The sequence below is a fragment of the Rosa chinensis genome, chromosome 1 (genome assembly GCF_002994745.2).
Source record: "Rosa chinensis cultivar Old Blush chromosome 1, RchiOBHm-V2, whole genome shotgun sequence".
NCBI lineage: Eukaryota > Viridiplantae > Streptophyta > Magnoliopsida > Rosales > Rosaceae > Rosa > Rosa chinensis.
The window spans coordinates 38,226,484-38,245,390 of record NC_037088.1 but is presented as its reverse complement, the minus strand read 5'-3'; the positions used below and the strand labels follow the sequence as shown (position 1 = coordinate 38,245,390).

General features: G+C 37.9%; 1 protein-coding gene across 1 annotated transcript; it reads right to left on the bottom strand.

Moving 5' to 3' along the window:
- Positions 1–2,605: 2,605 nt before the first annotated feature.
- LOC112187802 (pentatricopeptide repeat-containing protein At1g71460, chloroplastic) lies at positions 2,606–6,290 on the bottom strand. Its single transcript, XM_040512680.1, has one exon. The coding sequence runs from the start codon at positions 6,199–6,201 to the stop codon at positions 4,162–4,164; it is 2,040 nt and encodes a 679-aa protein (XP_040368614.1). The 5' UTR covers positions 6,202–6,290; the 3' UTR covers positions 2,606–4,161.
- Positions 6,291–18,907: the final 12,617 nt, after the last annotated feature.

The window sequence follows — 18,907 nt, the reverse complement described above, 5'->3', positions numbered from 1 at the left end:
CAGATTGGGCGGGAGGGTTTTTGGCGTTGGCTCCGTCGCTCGGTTTGGGTTTAGGTATTGGGTATTGGGTCAGTGGCAATATCCGTAAATTATGATGAAACTCAAGCATTTTGATCATTTTTCATTTAAATTGGGGGTCAGACTTGCATCATTTGGCTTTTGGGCTTGGGCTCATGTCCTTATTTGTATAAATCTTTTTTTAAGTGAGTTTTCTGTGTTTATATCTTTGGTCATGTACTACTATGTAGTTTTCTAAAAATATTTTGGCGACTTTGGGATTCCAATCCTTAGTAGGAAAGGAATCCAATTCTCACTTGGAAATGATTCATTAGTTTCTCTGGGATGATTATAAATAGAGACACAGAGCTACCCATGACATTTCACTACTCACCAAGAGAGAAACTCATCATCTCTCCTCTGAAACCTAAGCAATCTTGTGGTTCTTGTTAACCCCAAACCCTAGAAAAATACCCTTTTCTCGATCACCCTTTTTTCTTGAGAAAAGATCTAACCATGTTCGATTACCAGAGTTACCTAAAAGTTCATCATCCTGGTTATTGTGTAGGGAAAATGAGACCCTTCACTGACGGTGGAAAGCTATGGACTCGAAATAGGCAATCTTGTTCGGTGTGTGGTACAAGAACCCCAGTAAAGATTTCTTGCTTTTGTTGTGCAAAAGTGTTATGTGGAAAGTGCCGTGTTAGTAGTGCTTCTGAGTTTGCGGTGGTTATAGGAAATAAAAGAGGCATTTGCAAGAGCTGTTTAGATCTTGTTCTGCTTGAAGATCAAGAAAGCTCATCGGAATATGAAAGCGAAAGGGATGATGATTCGGAAGAAATCACTTCGGAAGTTGAGGACAGGATGAGCTCATCCAAAGTGCCTATCAATCTTCCTAGCAATATCCGGAATAAAAGTTGTTTTGCATCTTTGGTTGCTGATAATATCAAGCTTGTCTACTTGAAGAAGAGCTTGGTGGAGGACTTAATGAAGCAGCAGCCTGATTGTTGGGAAAGAAAAGTAGTTGGAAGTTTTGTGAGAGTCAAAACTGACCCAAGAGACTATTTGAGGACAAATTATCACCAACTTGCAGAAGTTCAAGGCATAATTAAGAAGAGCTCAAACAGTGAATATTTCTTGCAAGTGTTATCCAATTATGTGACAAGAGATATTCCAGTTTCTCAGCTTTCGGATTGTGACTTCACCGAGGAGGAATGCAAGGATTTGCAACAAGATGTGGCAAACTGTCACTTGCTAAGAAGACCTACTGTTTTTGAGTTTGAACACAAGGCAAGAGTGCTGCATGAAGATATAACCAAGCATTGGATTAGTAGTGAGTTGGTGAGGTTGCAGAACTGTGTTGATTGGGCAAATGAGAAGGGACGGAGATGCGAGTTATTTGTGTACTTGGACCAAAGAGAATTGCTAAAGCAAGCATGTGAACAAGAGCGACTCTTAAAGCAGGTACCGGAGGTCATTGCAGATTTGCAGAGGTTATAAGCTAGGAGTTGAGAAACTTATAGGCTCATCTGAGAGTCTCTCTTTTGCTGTCAAAAAAAAAAAAAACAAATTGTAAAGTAGCTGAAATTGTCTTGCCAAAAAAAAAGAGAAAAAAAACAGAAGTAGCTGAAATTGTTTTAAATTTATTTACCTGTTGTGTATAATCTGATCTTTTTGCATGCTTGTAAGTTGTATATCACAGTTTAATCAATTACTTTTACATCAGAGAGTTGGGATATTGTTTTCTTTCAATAAATTATAAATGAAAAAAAAGAAAGAAAAAGAAACTAGCCGCTACCAATTTGTTTGTGCACAGGCTTTTTCAGAGTTGTATGATTTTGATAAAACTATCAGTATCCAAAAGGTCATTCAAAATAAAGCTGCACATAAAACACTTTGGTGCTGCTACATAACACTACTATTTCTTCAAATTTCTCAAGCTTAGCAGAATTAACTTTCATAGAGCCACAAAGAGACTATTTCAGAATGCGCTTTGTAATCGATGTAGTAAAGCCTGAATACTGAAGATGTGACAAACTGCCACTTGCTTAGCAAACCTACAGTTTATGAGCTTGAACGCAAAGCAAAAGAACTACATGAGGATATAACCAAGCACTGGATTGGGAGAGAGTTAGTCAGGTTACAGAATTGTGCTGACCGGGCAAATGAGAAAAGATGGAGAAGAGAGTTATCTGTGTATTTGGGCCAGATAGAATTACTAAAGCAAGCATCCGAACAGGAACGATTGTTAAAACAAGTGCCGGAGGCCATTGCAGAGATCATAAGCTAGACTTTGAAAAATTTGTAGGTTACTCTGAGAATGTCTCGTTCTTTTTTTGTAAATGAAACAATTGTGAAGCAGCAGAAGTTTATTTGAATCTATTAAACACATTGTATATGATCAGATCTTATTCCATGATTTCATGTCATTGTTTTATTCTTTTGTTTTACCAAAAGGTTGTCATAGGGTTATCTGACTTCAGGAAGTTTAGAAGTAGTAGCATTTTGTTATGCCCATGCTAATAGCGTACCTTAAAAACACCCAGGACAGATCATCAACCATAAAACATCGCAATCTATACTTAACACAACCCTCCATCTCATATGATAGACACAACTTAGTATTATACTGTCATACTTTTATGTTACAAGGTTAGCTAGAACAGAGAGCAAGAAATAAAAGCTATCTGCACCGTCCAGATAACTGATAAAGCTCTACTTAGTGCTGTCCTTGATAATTTGAAACGCTCATTAGAAGTACAACCAACACCAGTCTTCTTTTTGGCTCCTTCCACTCAACATAAAGTTGGATACATCAATTTCAGTGAGAATTTCTGACCCTTTAGGAATTTAGGGAACCACTTAGTACTATATCAGAATGTGCTTGAGGTATTGTCTTTCGTAGGCAGTGAGCAAAGCCTGAATCATAAGGTATAAACCCACAGCCCCCTTCAGTTGGCAATATGTTCGGCTATTGTAATCTAGTTCTCTCTATGCTCCAGACTTTGAAACAAATTTCACTGCAATCCTTGACATCATCCATGAAAGAGTGATTCAGATTTCAGAAAGCCTCCATTCAAAGATTGTGGTGCATGGGCAATAAGGTCATCTAGGGTGCGATGGAATTCTCGATGAACTCATCAATCAAACTGTCATAGTCATCAATACCTTTAGCTCACCCCATCTCTTAGGGACCCGTTAGGAAGATTCATAGTCCATGAGATGGAAAATCTGTAAGAATGAACTCCAAGGTCCTTAAAATCTCACATTTTACTTTGTGCAAGCTTTAGGAATCAATGCCTCTAGACATGTTAGAGTGGTCCTCAATTCTTTCTGGAAGTGTCAATCGAAGTTGTCCCAAACACTTGGTTGATCTCTCTTCCTGCTTCTTTTGCTCATCCTTCAATTTCACCTGTGCAGCAGCAGTAATGGCTCCAAACAAAAAATCACTTGGGAAGTCAGATATCTTCCAATCCCTCAGGATTTGATGCAGAAACTTATTGTACACCACGATATACAGTACCTGTTCGTTTATAGCCATGCCCGAGAAACTGACTAAATAATTAACAAGTAACAATATGGGATGGACATCACTAACAGAGAACATGCAGTTTCAACTGAAGCCGTAGTCCTCTTTCATATTTGCTATTTGCTTGTTCTTGAACATAAGATTTATGCCTTGCTCGTTCGTTTTATTATAATTATAAGCAAAAATAGCAGAAGCAGTGCCACGACTACATTAATCTCATTGGTACTGGAAACACAAATAATTTCAAACTCGCTGTTGATTCTCAATTCAAGCAGGATATCCAAAATCACTAATCTACTGGGATCCCCAAGATTATGAACTAAGAACTCTGTCTAAGCAAAAGCTGCAATACCTTTATCCCTGTAGCACAGCCTTATATTCAAACCACTACTGCACTGACCAACATAAAATGAGGCACTTGATCCAACATATTTGTCTAAAAAACAACAATTACTACTTTTCTCACCTACAATGAATTTATCTCCTGATAAAACAAAAATGCTATGATACTTGAGAATACATGATAAAACAAAATGCTATGCTATGTGCGAAATAGCAGAAGACTAAGAATCACAAAGAATTTTCATGAGCTTAATAAATTTGTACCTAAAAAGGGAAGGTTCAATTATCTACTGTTATACTAAAGATGAGCTCATTTGTATAAATCTCTGAGCTTCCTCAATGCGGCCAGATCGAGTAAGAAGTGCAATGAGTAGAGAGTACTGTTCTTGAGATACCCTGGTTTTATATGTACGAGACATCAAATGGAAGATACGGCAAGCATCATCAACAAATTCAGCTCGGTCACAAATAGATAGAACCACTTGGAAAGTGAAATTGTTCGGAGTGAAGTCATTAGATCTCATCTGATCAAAAAGACTAATAGCTTCTTGATACATGCCAGCATATCCATAAGCTTCTATAATTGCAGTCCATGTCATTGAACCCTTGACTGGAATTGTATCGAAAAATGACTTCGCATGATCAATTGCTCCACAGTGCCCATACATTTTCACTAGTTCAGCAGAAACAAAATGGACAGACTCAAAATTCTTTTTCAAAACTTGTGCATGGATTTCCTTCCCAAGCTTCAAATTCTTTAGTCCCCCGCAAATAGCCAACATCCTTGACATTGCAACCGAATCTGGCCTGTGCTTTGACAAAAGCATTGACCTTATGACACCAAGTGCCTCATCTAGGTACCCATTTTCGACATGGGAATCTATCATGGCTGTCCACGTAATAACATTTCTCTGCTCCATACCATCAAATAATCTTATAGAATACTCCAAGACGCCACACTTAGAGTACATGACCATTAAAGAAGAAATAATAGATACATTGGGCAAGAAGCAATTCTTCACAGCATAAGCATGAATCTCCTTCCCTCGTTTCAAATCCTTCAACTCTGCACAAACTGGAAGGGCAGTGGCAACCGTCACAACATCCGGCTTAAACCCTTCCTGCTGCATCCAAATGACTGACCTCAATGCCTGCTCAAGCCTCCCATTTGCAGCGTAACCCGACATCAAAGCAGTCCAACAAATTGCATTCCTCTCCACTGAACTATAAAACACCCGTCTTCCCATCTCCATGTCACCGCATTTGCAATACATATCTATCAAAGCAGACTGAACAAATGCCTGCTTCAAATAACTCTTTGTCTTCAGCACATAAGCATGCGCTTCCTGCCCAAGCTTTCGTGCCGAAACTTCCCCAATCACAGGAAGAATACTAGTCAATATAACCGAATTCGGCCTTATCCCTTCATCCACCATCATCCTCAAATGCTCCAAAGCTTCCTTGTACAACCTATTATGCGCAAAACCTGCAATCATAGCTCCCCACAAAACCACATCCCTCTCACCCATCTCCTCAAACACTTGGCGCGCAAGCTTAATCTTGCCACATTTGAAGTACATATCAATCAAACTCGTCCCAACAATCACACTATCAACGAAACCATTCTTCACCAACAGCCCATGCGTCCTCAAACCTTGCGAAAGAGCCGAAGCGCCCGCAAAGCTCTTGATCACATTAGAGAAACTATACACATTCATCTCCACCCCCAACCCCCTCATTTCCGAATACGTCTCGAGAACATCACGGTACCGCTTCCCACCCGCAACCACAGTCCCTCTAAGCAACGCGTTCCACGAGTACACGTTCTTGCTAGACATATCATCGAACAAGTTGTGTGCATCATCGACCGACCCGAAACTCGTGTACATGTTCACCAATTTCCGGCGCAGAAACTCGTTGGTTTCGAGTCCATTGATCCGAATATAGGTGTGGATCTTCTTGCCGGTGTCCAACGACCTCGTGCGGACGCAGGCGGTGATGAGGTGGGAGAATGTGGTGGCGTTGACGGGGATGCCGTTTTGGTCCAAGTAGTCCAGAATCGCCAGGGACTCGTTGAGCTTGTTCTGCCTCGCGAATCTTTGTATGTCCTTGTAAACGGCGTGTGGGTTCTTCGTGTGGAGCGGTAACGAGTCCGGAAACGCGTCGTTTTCTTCGAATTTCGGAGGTTTTCGGCGTCGTCGTGATAAAGCGTGGAGCTTGAAGGCGTGGTGGTTGTTAGGGTTGTCACCGCCGGTGGCGGTGAAGCGAGTTTTTGGCGGGAAGGAGTGGATTTGCAGAGAGAGACTTGGTGAGGCTACTGATAAACCTTCCATGGCTTATCAGTAGTGGAAGTGACACTGTGTTTTGATTTTGATGACGTTCAATTTTGGTTCAAATTTTAAAGATTTTATCACAAACAGTGTCCAAATGTACGTTATTTGACATTTTGGTACCCACCGTTTTAAAATTATCAGATTAATGTCTTAAAATTAATTTCTGACATACTTTTAGTATTATTTGTTTAGAACACCGTTAACTTGTCATTTTTATCAAAATTATTGTCGTCTTTCTCTTTATTAGGCTAGTTAATTAGTAGTTATCCTAATTACTTTTCATTTTGCATATAATAATAAGGGAGAGACTCTAATTTTTTTTTTTTTTTGAGGAGAAACGGAAATTACAAAACAAAGCCCCTTGGACAGCCAAGGTTTACAGTATCTAGTAGTAAGGCGGCCGAAGCCGCAGCCGGAACAGAACCAAACCAAACTTTGGGACATGAGAGGCCATGACCCGATGAGGCAATAGCATCCGCCACAAAGTTGGCCTCCCGAAAAACATGCTTGAAAGAAATGGTCTCGAACTTCGCAGCTAGATTGAGAATGTCTTGGATGAGGGCCTTAAGTTTCCAAGGAGGGGTACAAGCTTTTTTTATGCAGTTGATAATGAGAAGAGAATCACCCTCAACTTGAATTCTTGAGACGTTATGCAAAAGCACCTGCATTAAACCATCTTTAAGCGCACATCCTTCAGCGATAGGAACTGTAGTAGCACCAAGACGTCGAGCTCCCGCTAAGAGAGGGCTACCAATAGAATCTCTGATGATGTACCCCGCAGCTGCATGGTTGCAATTCTTGACCGAACCATCAAAGTTGAGTTTAAAATAACCAGCTGGAGGAGAATTCCAATGAATAGAAGTCGTGGAGGTAGGGACTTTCTTGACAGTAGACTGATTGTTGCTTCTGAAGTTAGAGCCAATAGAAGTTGCAGCAAGAGAGATGTTGTTTGGGGAAGCAAGAGTGTTGTTGAAGATGAGGTTGTTCCTTGCCCCCCAAATTTGCCAACAAATTAATAAGCAGTCTTCAATTGTTGTAGGAGAATTGTTGGTAAAGAGGGAAATGATCCAATCAGAGAGACTAGAGAAGTTTGCTGGGGCAGGAAGATTTGGGACGGAGCACCAAACACTGTTAGCAAAGGAACAGGAGTGGAACAAATGGTTGCAATCTTCCAAACCTGTTCCACAAAAGGCACAAGTAGAGACAATAGACTGATTATAACGAGCAATGAAAGCCCTAGTTTTCAATCTCCCCCGCAAAAACAGCCAAGCAAAGATTTTAACTTTCGGGGGAAGATTAAGTTTCCACAATTTATTGAAGAAAGTTGATTGGCTATGAGAAATAGGACTACACTGGAGCCAAGTAGCAGATTTAATGGAAAAGGCACCATCTGCTGCAGGACCCCAAACAAATTCATCTTGTAAATCAGAAACAGGAATGGGAATGCTAATTATATGATCAATAATCTTTTGATCCAGGACACGAGCTAATTTATCCAAGTTCCAGCTTCCATAAGTGATGTAAAGGGAGAGACTCTAATGAGAGCCTTTAAAATTAAGATTTTATAAGAACAATCTAATAAACGATTGTATGACCCATTTTTCAATTACATTTCAGCAAATCAACAGTTTGATGTTTAGATATGCATGAGTATATCACTTATAAAAATTTTCTTTCAAATTGCTAATCGTTAAAGTACTCAACTAGATCAAATTAAAAGATGAACCAAATTTGTCAAACATGTACATTTCATGTTCATAAATGATAAATCATGATTATAACGCCTTAACAATTTACATTTTAGTTGAAATTTTGCAGAAATAATCTATTCATGATTATCTAAACATCTAACGGTTGATTTGCTGAAATGTGATCGAAAACTGAGTCTCGCAATCGTTAATTAGAAAATATTCATGAAGTCCTCATTATAATTTTCCTCATTAGAGCCCCACCTGTAATAGCATTATTTATGCTTTACATTTTATTTTATTTTTAATTAGTGATTAATGTGTGTGTGGGCTGGGCATTTTAGCCCGAAAGCCCGAAAACCCGGACCAGATTGATCCGGACAGTCAGGTCTGGGCCGGGCTTTAAGAAAAAAAATAGACAAAAAAAAAGAGCCCGGACCATGACATTTTAAACGGGCCGGTCCCAGGCCCTGGTGTCCATAATCCCCAAATCCCAAAGATAAGCCCGATTAAATATAACCCTAATTTCAGCCTGTCTTTGCGGTGACTTCAGTCAACATTTAGATGCAAACTTTCGCAGCCATCCCCGAGACCTCGACCCTTTCCCAAACACGAGTCTTGTTGGCTTGACCTCAGTTCTTCGAACCCAGTCGAAGTCTCAAACCCAGTTGCAATCAGTTGATCCCAGTCGAAGCTTCTAAGTCTCGAACCCAGTCGAATCCCTCATCAGTCAATCGATTTCTACTCCTTCAGTCCTTCTAGCTTTCCAGATTTCGAATTCGATCGAGAAATCTAATTTTCATAAACCCAGCAACAATCCATTCTGCCCTTCTTCGATAACTAACTGAAAAACCAACCCCTTTTAGTTTTCCATTTCGAAACCCCAAGCCTTCTTAGATCACTAACCCGAAGCAGCTGAAGGTTGGAACCCATCTTGCAAAATGCTTTGATCACAGTATTGTACGACATCAAATCTGGGTCAATCGACAATTCTCTAGTACGGTGGTACCTCCCCGAAAGTCTCAATAAGTCTCTCTCTCTCTCTCAAACTGGTTAGCTTCTTATCTGGGTTGTAATTGATTTGGCCATTTGGGGTTATCTGATTCCAATTTGTTGTTTCTGGGTACAAGGATTCAAGATTCAAGCTATGAAGTTTTGATGTTATTCTCTTCATTTTGTAGCTTAGTTTGTGATTCACTGATTTGTATGATTTTATTTTGTTTCTAGGTACAACTGTACAAGGATTCAAGAATCGATTTTGATAATGCCCGAAGTAGCAATGGAACCTGAAGTAGCTGCAGTTATTGGGGCTGAGTTGGTGGTGGCTTCCAGCCAGTCTGAGAAAGAAGCTATGAATGGATGTTATTCTCTTTGTTTGGGCCCGAAAATCTGGCAGGACCGGCCCGGGCCTATTTGGTCTGGTCCTTCATGGTCCCTATAATTGAAAATCTTTATTTGAGCCCGGCCCAAAATAAATGGGCTTGGTCCCTGGCCTAGCTAATTGACACATGGTCCAGGCCTGTGCCCAGGCCTGTGTTATATATATATATATATATATATATATAGATGCAGCCCTGCTCAGGCCTCGACGGGGCGCGAATAGGGCCGGACGGAGCCCAAAGGCATCCTAGATCGAGTCTGGGCAGCAATCGAGGTTGCAGGTTTCTGGGCAGCGACCTCACCTGCAACTGCAGGTTCTGGGTAGCGCTGCAACCACGTCACCGGCGACTCCACCCGACTGCAGACCGATCCGTCCGACCCCTAGCCTCCGTCTAGCAAGCGGCGTGTCACACCCTAACCCTGAAAAACTGCAAAAAACAAAATTTTTTTTTAATATTTTGAGTAAGGGTGTGAATAACTTTTAATTGTCAAAGATAAGAAACACTTTGGCAAATAAAAACTATATTGAAAAAAAATGAGAATCAGAGGTGACTTGTGGTTGAACTCTTTATTACATAAGTAAGTACTTACAAGAGAAACAAAAGCAAGCTTAGGAAATAAGCTTTATTGTACAAAGATAAAACAAAACAGTGAACTAAAAATTTATTTCTCCTTCTCCTACTTCCAGATTTCCAGAAATTAAATTCTAACCCTCAAGAGCATGATCTGCACAATATCATAAAAGGGGTGAGCTTAAAGCTTAGTAGAGCAAACCTCAAACATATAATTAGTGATGATGCAATACAGAAAATAACTTCTTATACTCTGGTTGTTAGTAATCTTGTACTAATCTCGGTCACCAGTGTCTTCTTGCCAAACAATAGATCTTTTTATCAATAATAATTGAAGGGGCTTCTCTCCCCAAGTGTATATACCATTGGCTGACATTGCTGGTCCCTTACGAGTATTAGACTCAACTACACAACCATTTTCACTCTTTCTTCAAGCTAGGATTAGATAAAACAACATGATAATGAACTAAACAAATATTTTACACAACATAAACAATCTGATAAGTAGCAAATATCACTCAAAATCATATCAATAGACTGATATAATCAAACTTGAGGTTCCCCAAAACTTCTCCTACCTTGAACTTAGTTTAATAAAGCTGAGGCTTTGTTTCTAGACCTCTCAAAGCTTGTTTTCTAGACTTCGCTGATTCTAGAGTCTTTAAACTGTTTTCTGCTATGTTTTCTAATTTGTGTTTTCTTACTGCAGGTAAGAACCTCTTTTATACTAGAAGATGTAATCATGAGAACCTATATGTAGACTAGCCACCTCCTGTTTAGCTCAGTCAGTTAGATAAACATTGGGAACAGCTTATTGCCAGCTCCTACTTAGAAAAATCATCTGAGGATTATCCCAAACTGCCAACTCCTGCTTTAAGCTTGTTGCCCAAGTTTTAAGCTGCTCTAAGAGCAGCCACTTGCTGTACACACTTAACTTTATGTCTACAGGTTCTTAATTGTGGTTAGAAGTGTGTACACATGTGTTTCCAACAAGCTACTAGGTGACACAGCAGTTAAATAAAACAAACTAACATTCCAGATTTTTTTTTTTTTTCCTTCTAATGTGTTTTTGTGCATGTGTTGCAGGTTTTAAGAAGATTTCCATCCAAAGAGACTCAAGAAGAGGAAACGCAATGAGCTAAAGACAATTGCTGGAAATTTTTGCACTTTTGCAAAATGTAATGCCAGCAAGTCAAGGAAGTTATAAGTACAAAACATAAATAAGAAATTGATGTATTGTGCCATTTGGAAACATGTATTAATGTAAATATAGTACTTGTAGCTATCTATGTAACCTTATTGAAACCTAAGCACAATTTGTACTTTTTCTTTTCTTTTCTTTTTGACAAAGAATGTAAATAGGTAAATGTTTGCTTTTGTTTGTAAGAAACACTTGTGTTCTACTCTAGCATTTTGTTAACAAATGCTAGTTGGTTTTTGAGTTATAAAAACAAATAAACCAAAATCCGCAGGGATCAAACAATTCATCATTCATGACCCCATACACAAAGCTAGATCCTCTATATTTGATCATTCTTTTACTAAAACAAATAAGTATCTAGCTATAACATAATTTAGTGGTGGTAAACTAGATTTTTATTAACTTAAGCCAAATCAAATCTTCACGCGGCGCCGCTCCAACTCGGTCTGAGCGGAGCTGCAGCTAAAGTGTGGACGTCCTCTTTGAAACGGCTCCGTGTGTGTGTGTGTGTGTGTGTGTGTGTGTGTGTGTTTATATATGTGTGTGTGTGTGTGTGTGTGGAAGTTCTCATACTTCTATATAGAATATGTGCATACATATTCTACATATCATGACTACGGTTAACCAATTCGATCGGATTCAAAAATATGGTGAAATTGGCTAAATTTTTTACCACACATAATTTATTGTAATAATCTCATTCAAAGGTCCGTTTTTCCATTTTGTTTGAATCGATAGAGGTTGCTCTTTGGATTGTCTGATATATAAATATAGGTTTATAAAAGTAACTAAGTTTGACGTAGTTAATCGAATTCGAAACGAGAAACAAATTGGCTGAATTTTTTACAACCACCATAAAACATTACAATCTCTCCATCGAGCGGTTGGTTTCTCCAAATTCATTTTCCACTTCATGGTTACTTTAGAATGAGCCTCAACAATTTAAATGCAATGTATAAGTCAATACAACTTTAGGAGGCAAATTGGTATAGGCCAACATCTTTGTAATTAAAATTGAAATTTGCATCTTATGTCCACGCACATCCATCGATGGAATATTTACAGACGTGATGTGAAAAAATAAGCACGTTTCGTGGTCGTCACGCCATCGGTCAACCAAGAAGACATACAAGTGACGACGGTTGATCAATTCGATCAGATTGGAAAATATGGTGAAATTGGCTAAATTTTTTACCACAGTCATAATTTATTGTAATAATCTCATCCAACGGTCGGTTTTCTCATTTTCTTTAAATTGATAGAGGTTGCTCTTCGTAGTATATGATATATAAATATAGATTTATAAAAAAAAATTAGTGTCTTTAAAGATTTATTTGTAAATAAAGCCCGCAAGGCCCGCTTTATATGGATGGGCTTGGATCCTTCGATTTACAATAAAGCCTGGCCCGTTATTATTTTAAAAATGTAGTAAGGCCCGACCAGGCCCAAACCCACTAAGAATGGGCCGAGCCGGTCCCAACCCGGCCTGTTGATAAGGCCTAGTCCTGTGTCATGCACATGGCTTTCTCTGAAAATATGCTCAATTATTATTTATTTATTAAAAAAAAAAGTATTTAGTTACCACATGAGTCCTCAAGTGATAAATTGAGTTCTTAAAGTGATAAAATGAGTCCTCAAAATAGTAAAAAAAGCTAATGTATAGAAACATTAACATACCATAGCCTTACCCTATTTTTCTAACACACTTTTAGATTTGATTCTTCATCGTTAGCTTTTCGATGTTTGGTTAAGTATGGAAATTCATATTACAAAGAACTTATCAATAAATGGCTGAATTTCAGATTTGGTTCTCTTCTACCAGCTCTTTCTTACTCAGGATAGAGAAAATTAATATTTAGGCTTAGTATTTCACTGACGTGGTTAATGAACCATTATTTTTGGACCCCCCCCCCAAAAAAAATTAATTTGGATCCCCCCAACCTTAAAATCCTGGTTCCGCACATATTAGTCAACCGTAGTCATGATATGTAGAATATATATGCACATATTCTATATAGAAGTATGAGAACTTCCACACACACACACACACATATATAGACACATATTATATCTATATATATATATAAACACACACACACACACACATATATATATGTACACACACACACAGATATACCTATATATATATATAAACACACACACACACACATATATCTATATATGTGTGTGTCTATATATATATATATATATATATATATATATATATTTATAAACACACACACACACACATATCTATATATATATATAACATATATATATATATATATATATATTTATAAACACACACACATACAATAGTTTACATGCTTTTACTGGCCGGGCCTAGTGGGCTTTTGGCCCTGCGGGCCGGCAGACCTCCATCGGCCCACTTGATCCACAGGCTTTTTGATGAGGCCTACACAAGAAGTTATACTCCAAAACCAATATCTAGATCAATGACAAAAATCATTTCCAAATGGTGAACTCCAAAACCCATATTTGGATCAACAAACTCAATCATTTCCCAATGTTTGCCTTAATTGAAATTATTCCACCATTAATTGCATAGGACTAGGGCTGTCACTCGGTCGGTTCGAATCGGTTATAAGTATTACCAACTTCAAAACTAAAGCTTTCGGTTTCGAAATTGAGCTACCAATTACCAACCAAAATTTTAGGTTTTTAATTACACCCACTAAATTTGGTATTTCAATTTTCGGTATTACCAATTTTTGAACAATGGCTTTCTCTGAGGCCTTGTCTTGTGTCATGCACATGGCTTTCTCTGAAAATCTGCACAATTATTATTTATTTATTAAAAAAACGTATTTAAAATAATGTATTATTTTTCTAACACACTTTTAGCTTTGATTCTCCATCGTTAGCTTTTCGATGTTTGGTTAAGTATGGAAATTCATATTACAAAGAACTTATCAATAAATGGCCGAATTTCAAATTTGGTTCTCTTCTCCACCTCTTTCTTACTCAAGACAGAGCAAATTAATATTTAGGCTTAGCATTTCAGTGACGCGGTTAATGAACCATTATTTATGGACACCCCCCCCCCACCCAAAAAAAAAAAAAATTAATTTGGATTCCCCCAACCTTAAAATCCTGGTTCCGCCCTTGTTTGCACTCGATTAATGATAGTATATATAGACTCTTCCACTCAATTAAACGTCCTCATACTTGAATTCCTATCAGCAACCATTGCCAAAGGTTCATCCGAAGCTTAGAACAACAACATAAACATGTATTCTCTCCAACCAATTGCAACGTTCTCTTCCAAATCCAGTTCAAACTTTGATGAGGGTCAATGGGTGATTCAAATTCGAGAAGCCATACAGCAAGAGTCCCAAAATGATTATGGAATCCCTGTCTCCATTTTCAACACCCCCAAACCCCTCTTGGCTATTGCCCCGAAATCGTACACCCCTCAACGGGTTGCGATTGGTCATTCCCATTTTCAGCGTGAGGCGTTGCATGAGATGCAAACGTGCAAAGTGGAAGCGGATAAAAGATTCAACATGCAGCTCCAACTCTGAAACCTCAAATTCGATGACCTTGTTGAACCATTGGGCAAGGTTTGACCCAAACAGTCGGGCTTGTTATCATAAGGACTTGGAGTTAAATGGCGAGACTTTGAAGTGGATGATGACCGTTGATGCTTCATTTCTCCTGGAAATCCTCCAAGTGTATGTATGCAGTCCAAGAAGGGAGGACTTTACGAGAGCTTCTTCAAGGATGGCTCATTTGGTTGACTATGCAGGAAAGAAGTCAACGCATCATGAAATCCTTGGAGTCTATGATATATAAATATAGTGGTTGCTCTTTGGAGTCTATGATATATAAATATAGGTTTATAAGAGTAACTAAGTTTGACCTAGCTAGTTGATCGAATTCGAAACGAGAACCAAATTGGCTGGATTTTTTACAACCACCATAAAACATTACAATCTCTCTATCGAGTGGTTGGTTTCTCCAAATTCATTTTCCACTTCATGGTTACTTTAGAATGAACCTCAACAATTTAAATGCAATGTATAAGTCAATACAACTTTAGGAGGCAAATTGGTATAGGCTAACGTCTTTGTAATTAAAATTGAAATTTTTATCTTATGTCCACGCACATCCATCAATGAAATATTTACAGACGTGATGTGAAAAAATAAGCAAGTTTCGCGGTCGTCACGCCATCAGTCAACTAAGAAGACATACAAGTGACAATGGTTGACCAATTCGATCAGATTCGAAAATATGGTGAAATTGGCTAAATTTTTTACCACACTCATAATTTATTGTAATAATCTCATCTAACGGTCGGTTTTCTCATTTTCTTTAAATTGATAGAGGTTGCTCTTTAGAGTGTATGATATATAAATATAGGTTTACAAAAAAAATTAGTGTCTTTAAAGATTTATTTATAAATAGTGACGAATGGGTAGGGCCAGGCCCAACCCGGCCAGTTGATAAGGCCTAGTCCTGTGTCATGCACATGGCTTTCTCTGAAAATCTGCTAAATTATTATTTATTTATTAAAAAAAAAGTATTTAGAATAATGTATTATTTTTCTAACATACTTTTAGCTTTGATTCCCTATCGTTAGCTTTTCGATGTTTGGTTAAGTATGGAAATTCATATTACAAAGAACTTATCAATAAATGGATGAATTTCAGATTTGGTTCTCTTCTCCACCTCTTTCTTACTCAAGACAGAGAAAATTAATATTTAGGCTTAGCATTTCACTAACGCAGTTAATGAACCATTATTTTTGGACACCCCCCCCCCCAATTTTTTTTTTTTTTAAATTTGGATCCCCCTAACCTTAAAATCCTGGTTCCTCACATATTAGTCAACCTAGTCATGATATGTAGAATATACTAGAATAGGTGCCCGCGCGTTGCTGCGGGTGTTCAAACAAAATCTGCAAGTTTGGACGGCTAGAGGCTTATGTTTGCAACTAACATTACCATTAATATAAATGTTCTGATAATGTGCAAATATACAATATAACTGCTGTGGATGCAGCTTGTCAAAAATATATTGTTCTACTTATAGGCTAACCTAGCTACATTTGATCGGTCTGCTGAGAAGAGGTGTTGATGTTCGTCATCACATATCGGTGGATGTTCTTCAAAATGGTGCTTCCTCCAGCAACCAACCTAAGAAAGATGATTGGAATGTCAGCAGCAGCAGCTTCACAATTGACAACACCTCAAATGCGACCTAATCTGCATACAAAAAATCCAATTGATAAAATGAAAACAGAAAACTAAATGACTATATATTATTAGTAAATTTTGTCTAATCCTATGTATTACAAAGCCTGCAAGTAAAGTAGTCTAATTCTATTAGATTACAATGAAACACAATATTTTCTTTTGACCTCATTAGATAATAGTAATTAGAGCCAAACCTCCTCTCGCCTATCAATTCTAGTTAAATTCAAAAGGTTAAGCAAATTGCACTCCAGTGAAATAGAAGAACACCCTAAACTAACCACTCCCAGATACAAACAAAAACCTAATACAGTTGGTACCAATCACTTGCCTCAATGTCGGAAAAAAAACCTTATCAAAAAATTTCTAAAAATTTAAAGTTGAGCATGATTTCAAAAAATTAGAAATTTGGTAGACCTCCCCTAATATCTGTAAAATATGCTATAGCCTACAGAGCCTAGTCTTAAATTATATCAAAGTTATACCAGCTAAAGCTTTTCTAATATCAAGAAAGATCAAAATGCTAACATCCCATCTCATAGCTGACAAACCACATCAAATCAATTATCAGGATTCTCACAGAATATATATATATATATATATATATATATAAAGTATTGGCATAAGCTAAAGAACACTATTATCTAGCACTCAACTGAATAACCCAACAGATAAACCTTAGAATGCAAAGTTTCTTGCCGAGCATAGATCTTATCACTGATAAACTCTAATATAATTTTGGGTTCACCATGTGCACACACTAATACATTCCAATCGCTATTCAAATTTTCCCATACACTTTAGAAATCCATTTCCTTGCTTATCATTTTTTGATTGTTTGGGAGGAGCTGCGGAATAAAACATATATCTTAAGGTGATTTATCAACACTCAAAGATACAAACTGCCATACCCAGAGGCTTGATCATTATGCACACATGTCAAACTTTGTTTGGTATTGACAATTTCGCATACCAGTCTTTTAAAATATACTCTAACGAACCCAGCCACATGATAACTGCACAGTGAAACTGCACAACCATCACAATGAAATTGAAAAGTCTAGCTTCCCTTTAAATTTCAACCCATGCTTTTCTCAACAGAATCTAGTGATCAGGGTCTACTCAAAACTAATTGCCTTAAACAATCTAAAATTTAACTACTCAAGACTACTTGATTGTTCTCCTTGATTGATTCATTCATCCTTCCAAAAACATACTAATTGCAAAGAACTTTTGCATAAAAGAATCCAAAAGTATGCAACCTTATCTGAGAGTCTACAAATAACACTAACACTAAATTAGTTGCCATTCTATAGTTTTAATGTCTATTCTGGAATTTTGTTCCTCTTGTAAGACTCTAAAGGTAAACAGTAACACTAAATCAGTTGGCATCTAAGTTTTCATTGTTGGATTGTATATTTGTATTGGCTATTGTGTATTTGTTACTTGTCTTTTCAATTAGACAAACATAGAGAACAACTAAACTCATCACTCTTTATATGTAGCAAAACTCATCAATTAGAACTATAGAAGTCAAAACCCTAATGATCAACATGAATAAGACTTGAGGCTTTTAAGAAAAGAACAAAATCTTCAAACACCAGAAACAGCAGCTCTCCTGCCTTTCTGAACACACCTCCACCTCAAGGTTAAGCCAACAACCCAAAAACCCCTGCATCACCAAAACCCCATCTTCTAGTCATAAACTCGACCCACTCAAAATGCAAAGCACTCGATACAAAACAAAAAGAAACAACACCGGTTATAATAGCTAGAAAACTGGGAAAAAAAAAAAAACCGATTCAAGAAAATCAGTTTAGAGTGTGTTTGTACCAAACCGAAATCCCACCAACCTTTCACAATCATGGACACACAGAAACTGTTCACAATTCACTAAACGATAACAAATATGAGAAAGATTGGTTGCGTTCTCTCTCTCTCTTACTCTCTCTCTTTCTCTCGCGCTATTTCTCTCTCGAACTGAAGCTCTCTGTCTATCTACCTGTCGGTGGAGTGAGGTATCAACACAGGCCAAATGCAAACCACACAAACCCACCTTCGATCACATGCACGACCGAAAATTACATGCACCCAATCGAAACTAGTAGGTGAAAGCGATAGGCCTAGCTGAATCACGATCAAGAAATTTGACCAATATTTGAGAGAGTTGAGATTCAAGAGAGCAGAAGAGAGAGAGAGAGAGAGAGGAACGCAAGAGAAACGAAAGCAGCTCGGGCGCAGGCTAAAGAGGCCTTTTATACCTAGGGTTGAAACGAAGGGCAAAACAGTCATTTCATAGTGTCGGCTCGACTCGAGCCGCCACTGTTACCGGCTTAGTATCAGTACCAGGAAATCGATCAACTTTAGTATATGTATAATATGCACATATCTTTACTATTAGAAATGGAAGCGCCTGTTTTGGTGTCAGCAGCTTCACCAAAAAGTGAAATCCTCATACTACCCATCATATATGAGAACAATTCAACTTAAATGAAAAATATGATGGAAGGCGAACAACGTAAAATACAAAAAAACAATTGAGAAAAAATAAATACGGAATGATTAGACGAAAACGGAAATTTCCAACGGGGCAACGGTTAGCATGATCTCCTTGAAGAACCGCCTTAACCGTCACTATTAACAGAG

What these genes read in the sequence shown, in the direction of transcription:
- LOC112187802 (XM_040512680.1), bottom strand. Translation starts at nt 6,201, where the DNA reads ATGGAAGGTTTATCAGTAGCCTCACCAAGTCTCTCTCTGCAAATCCAC.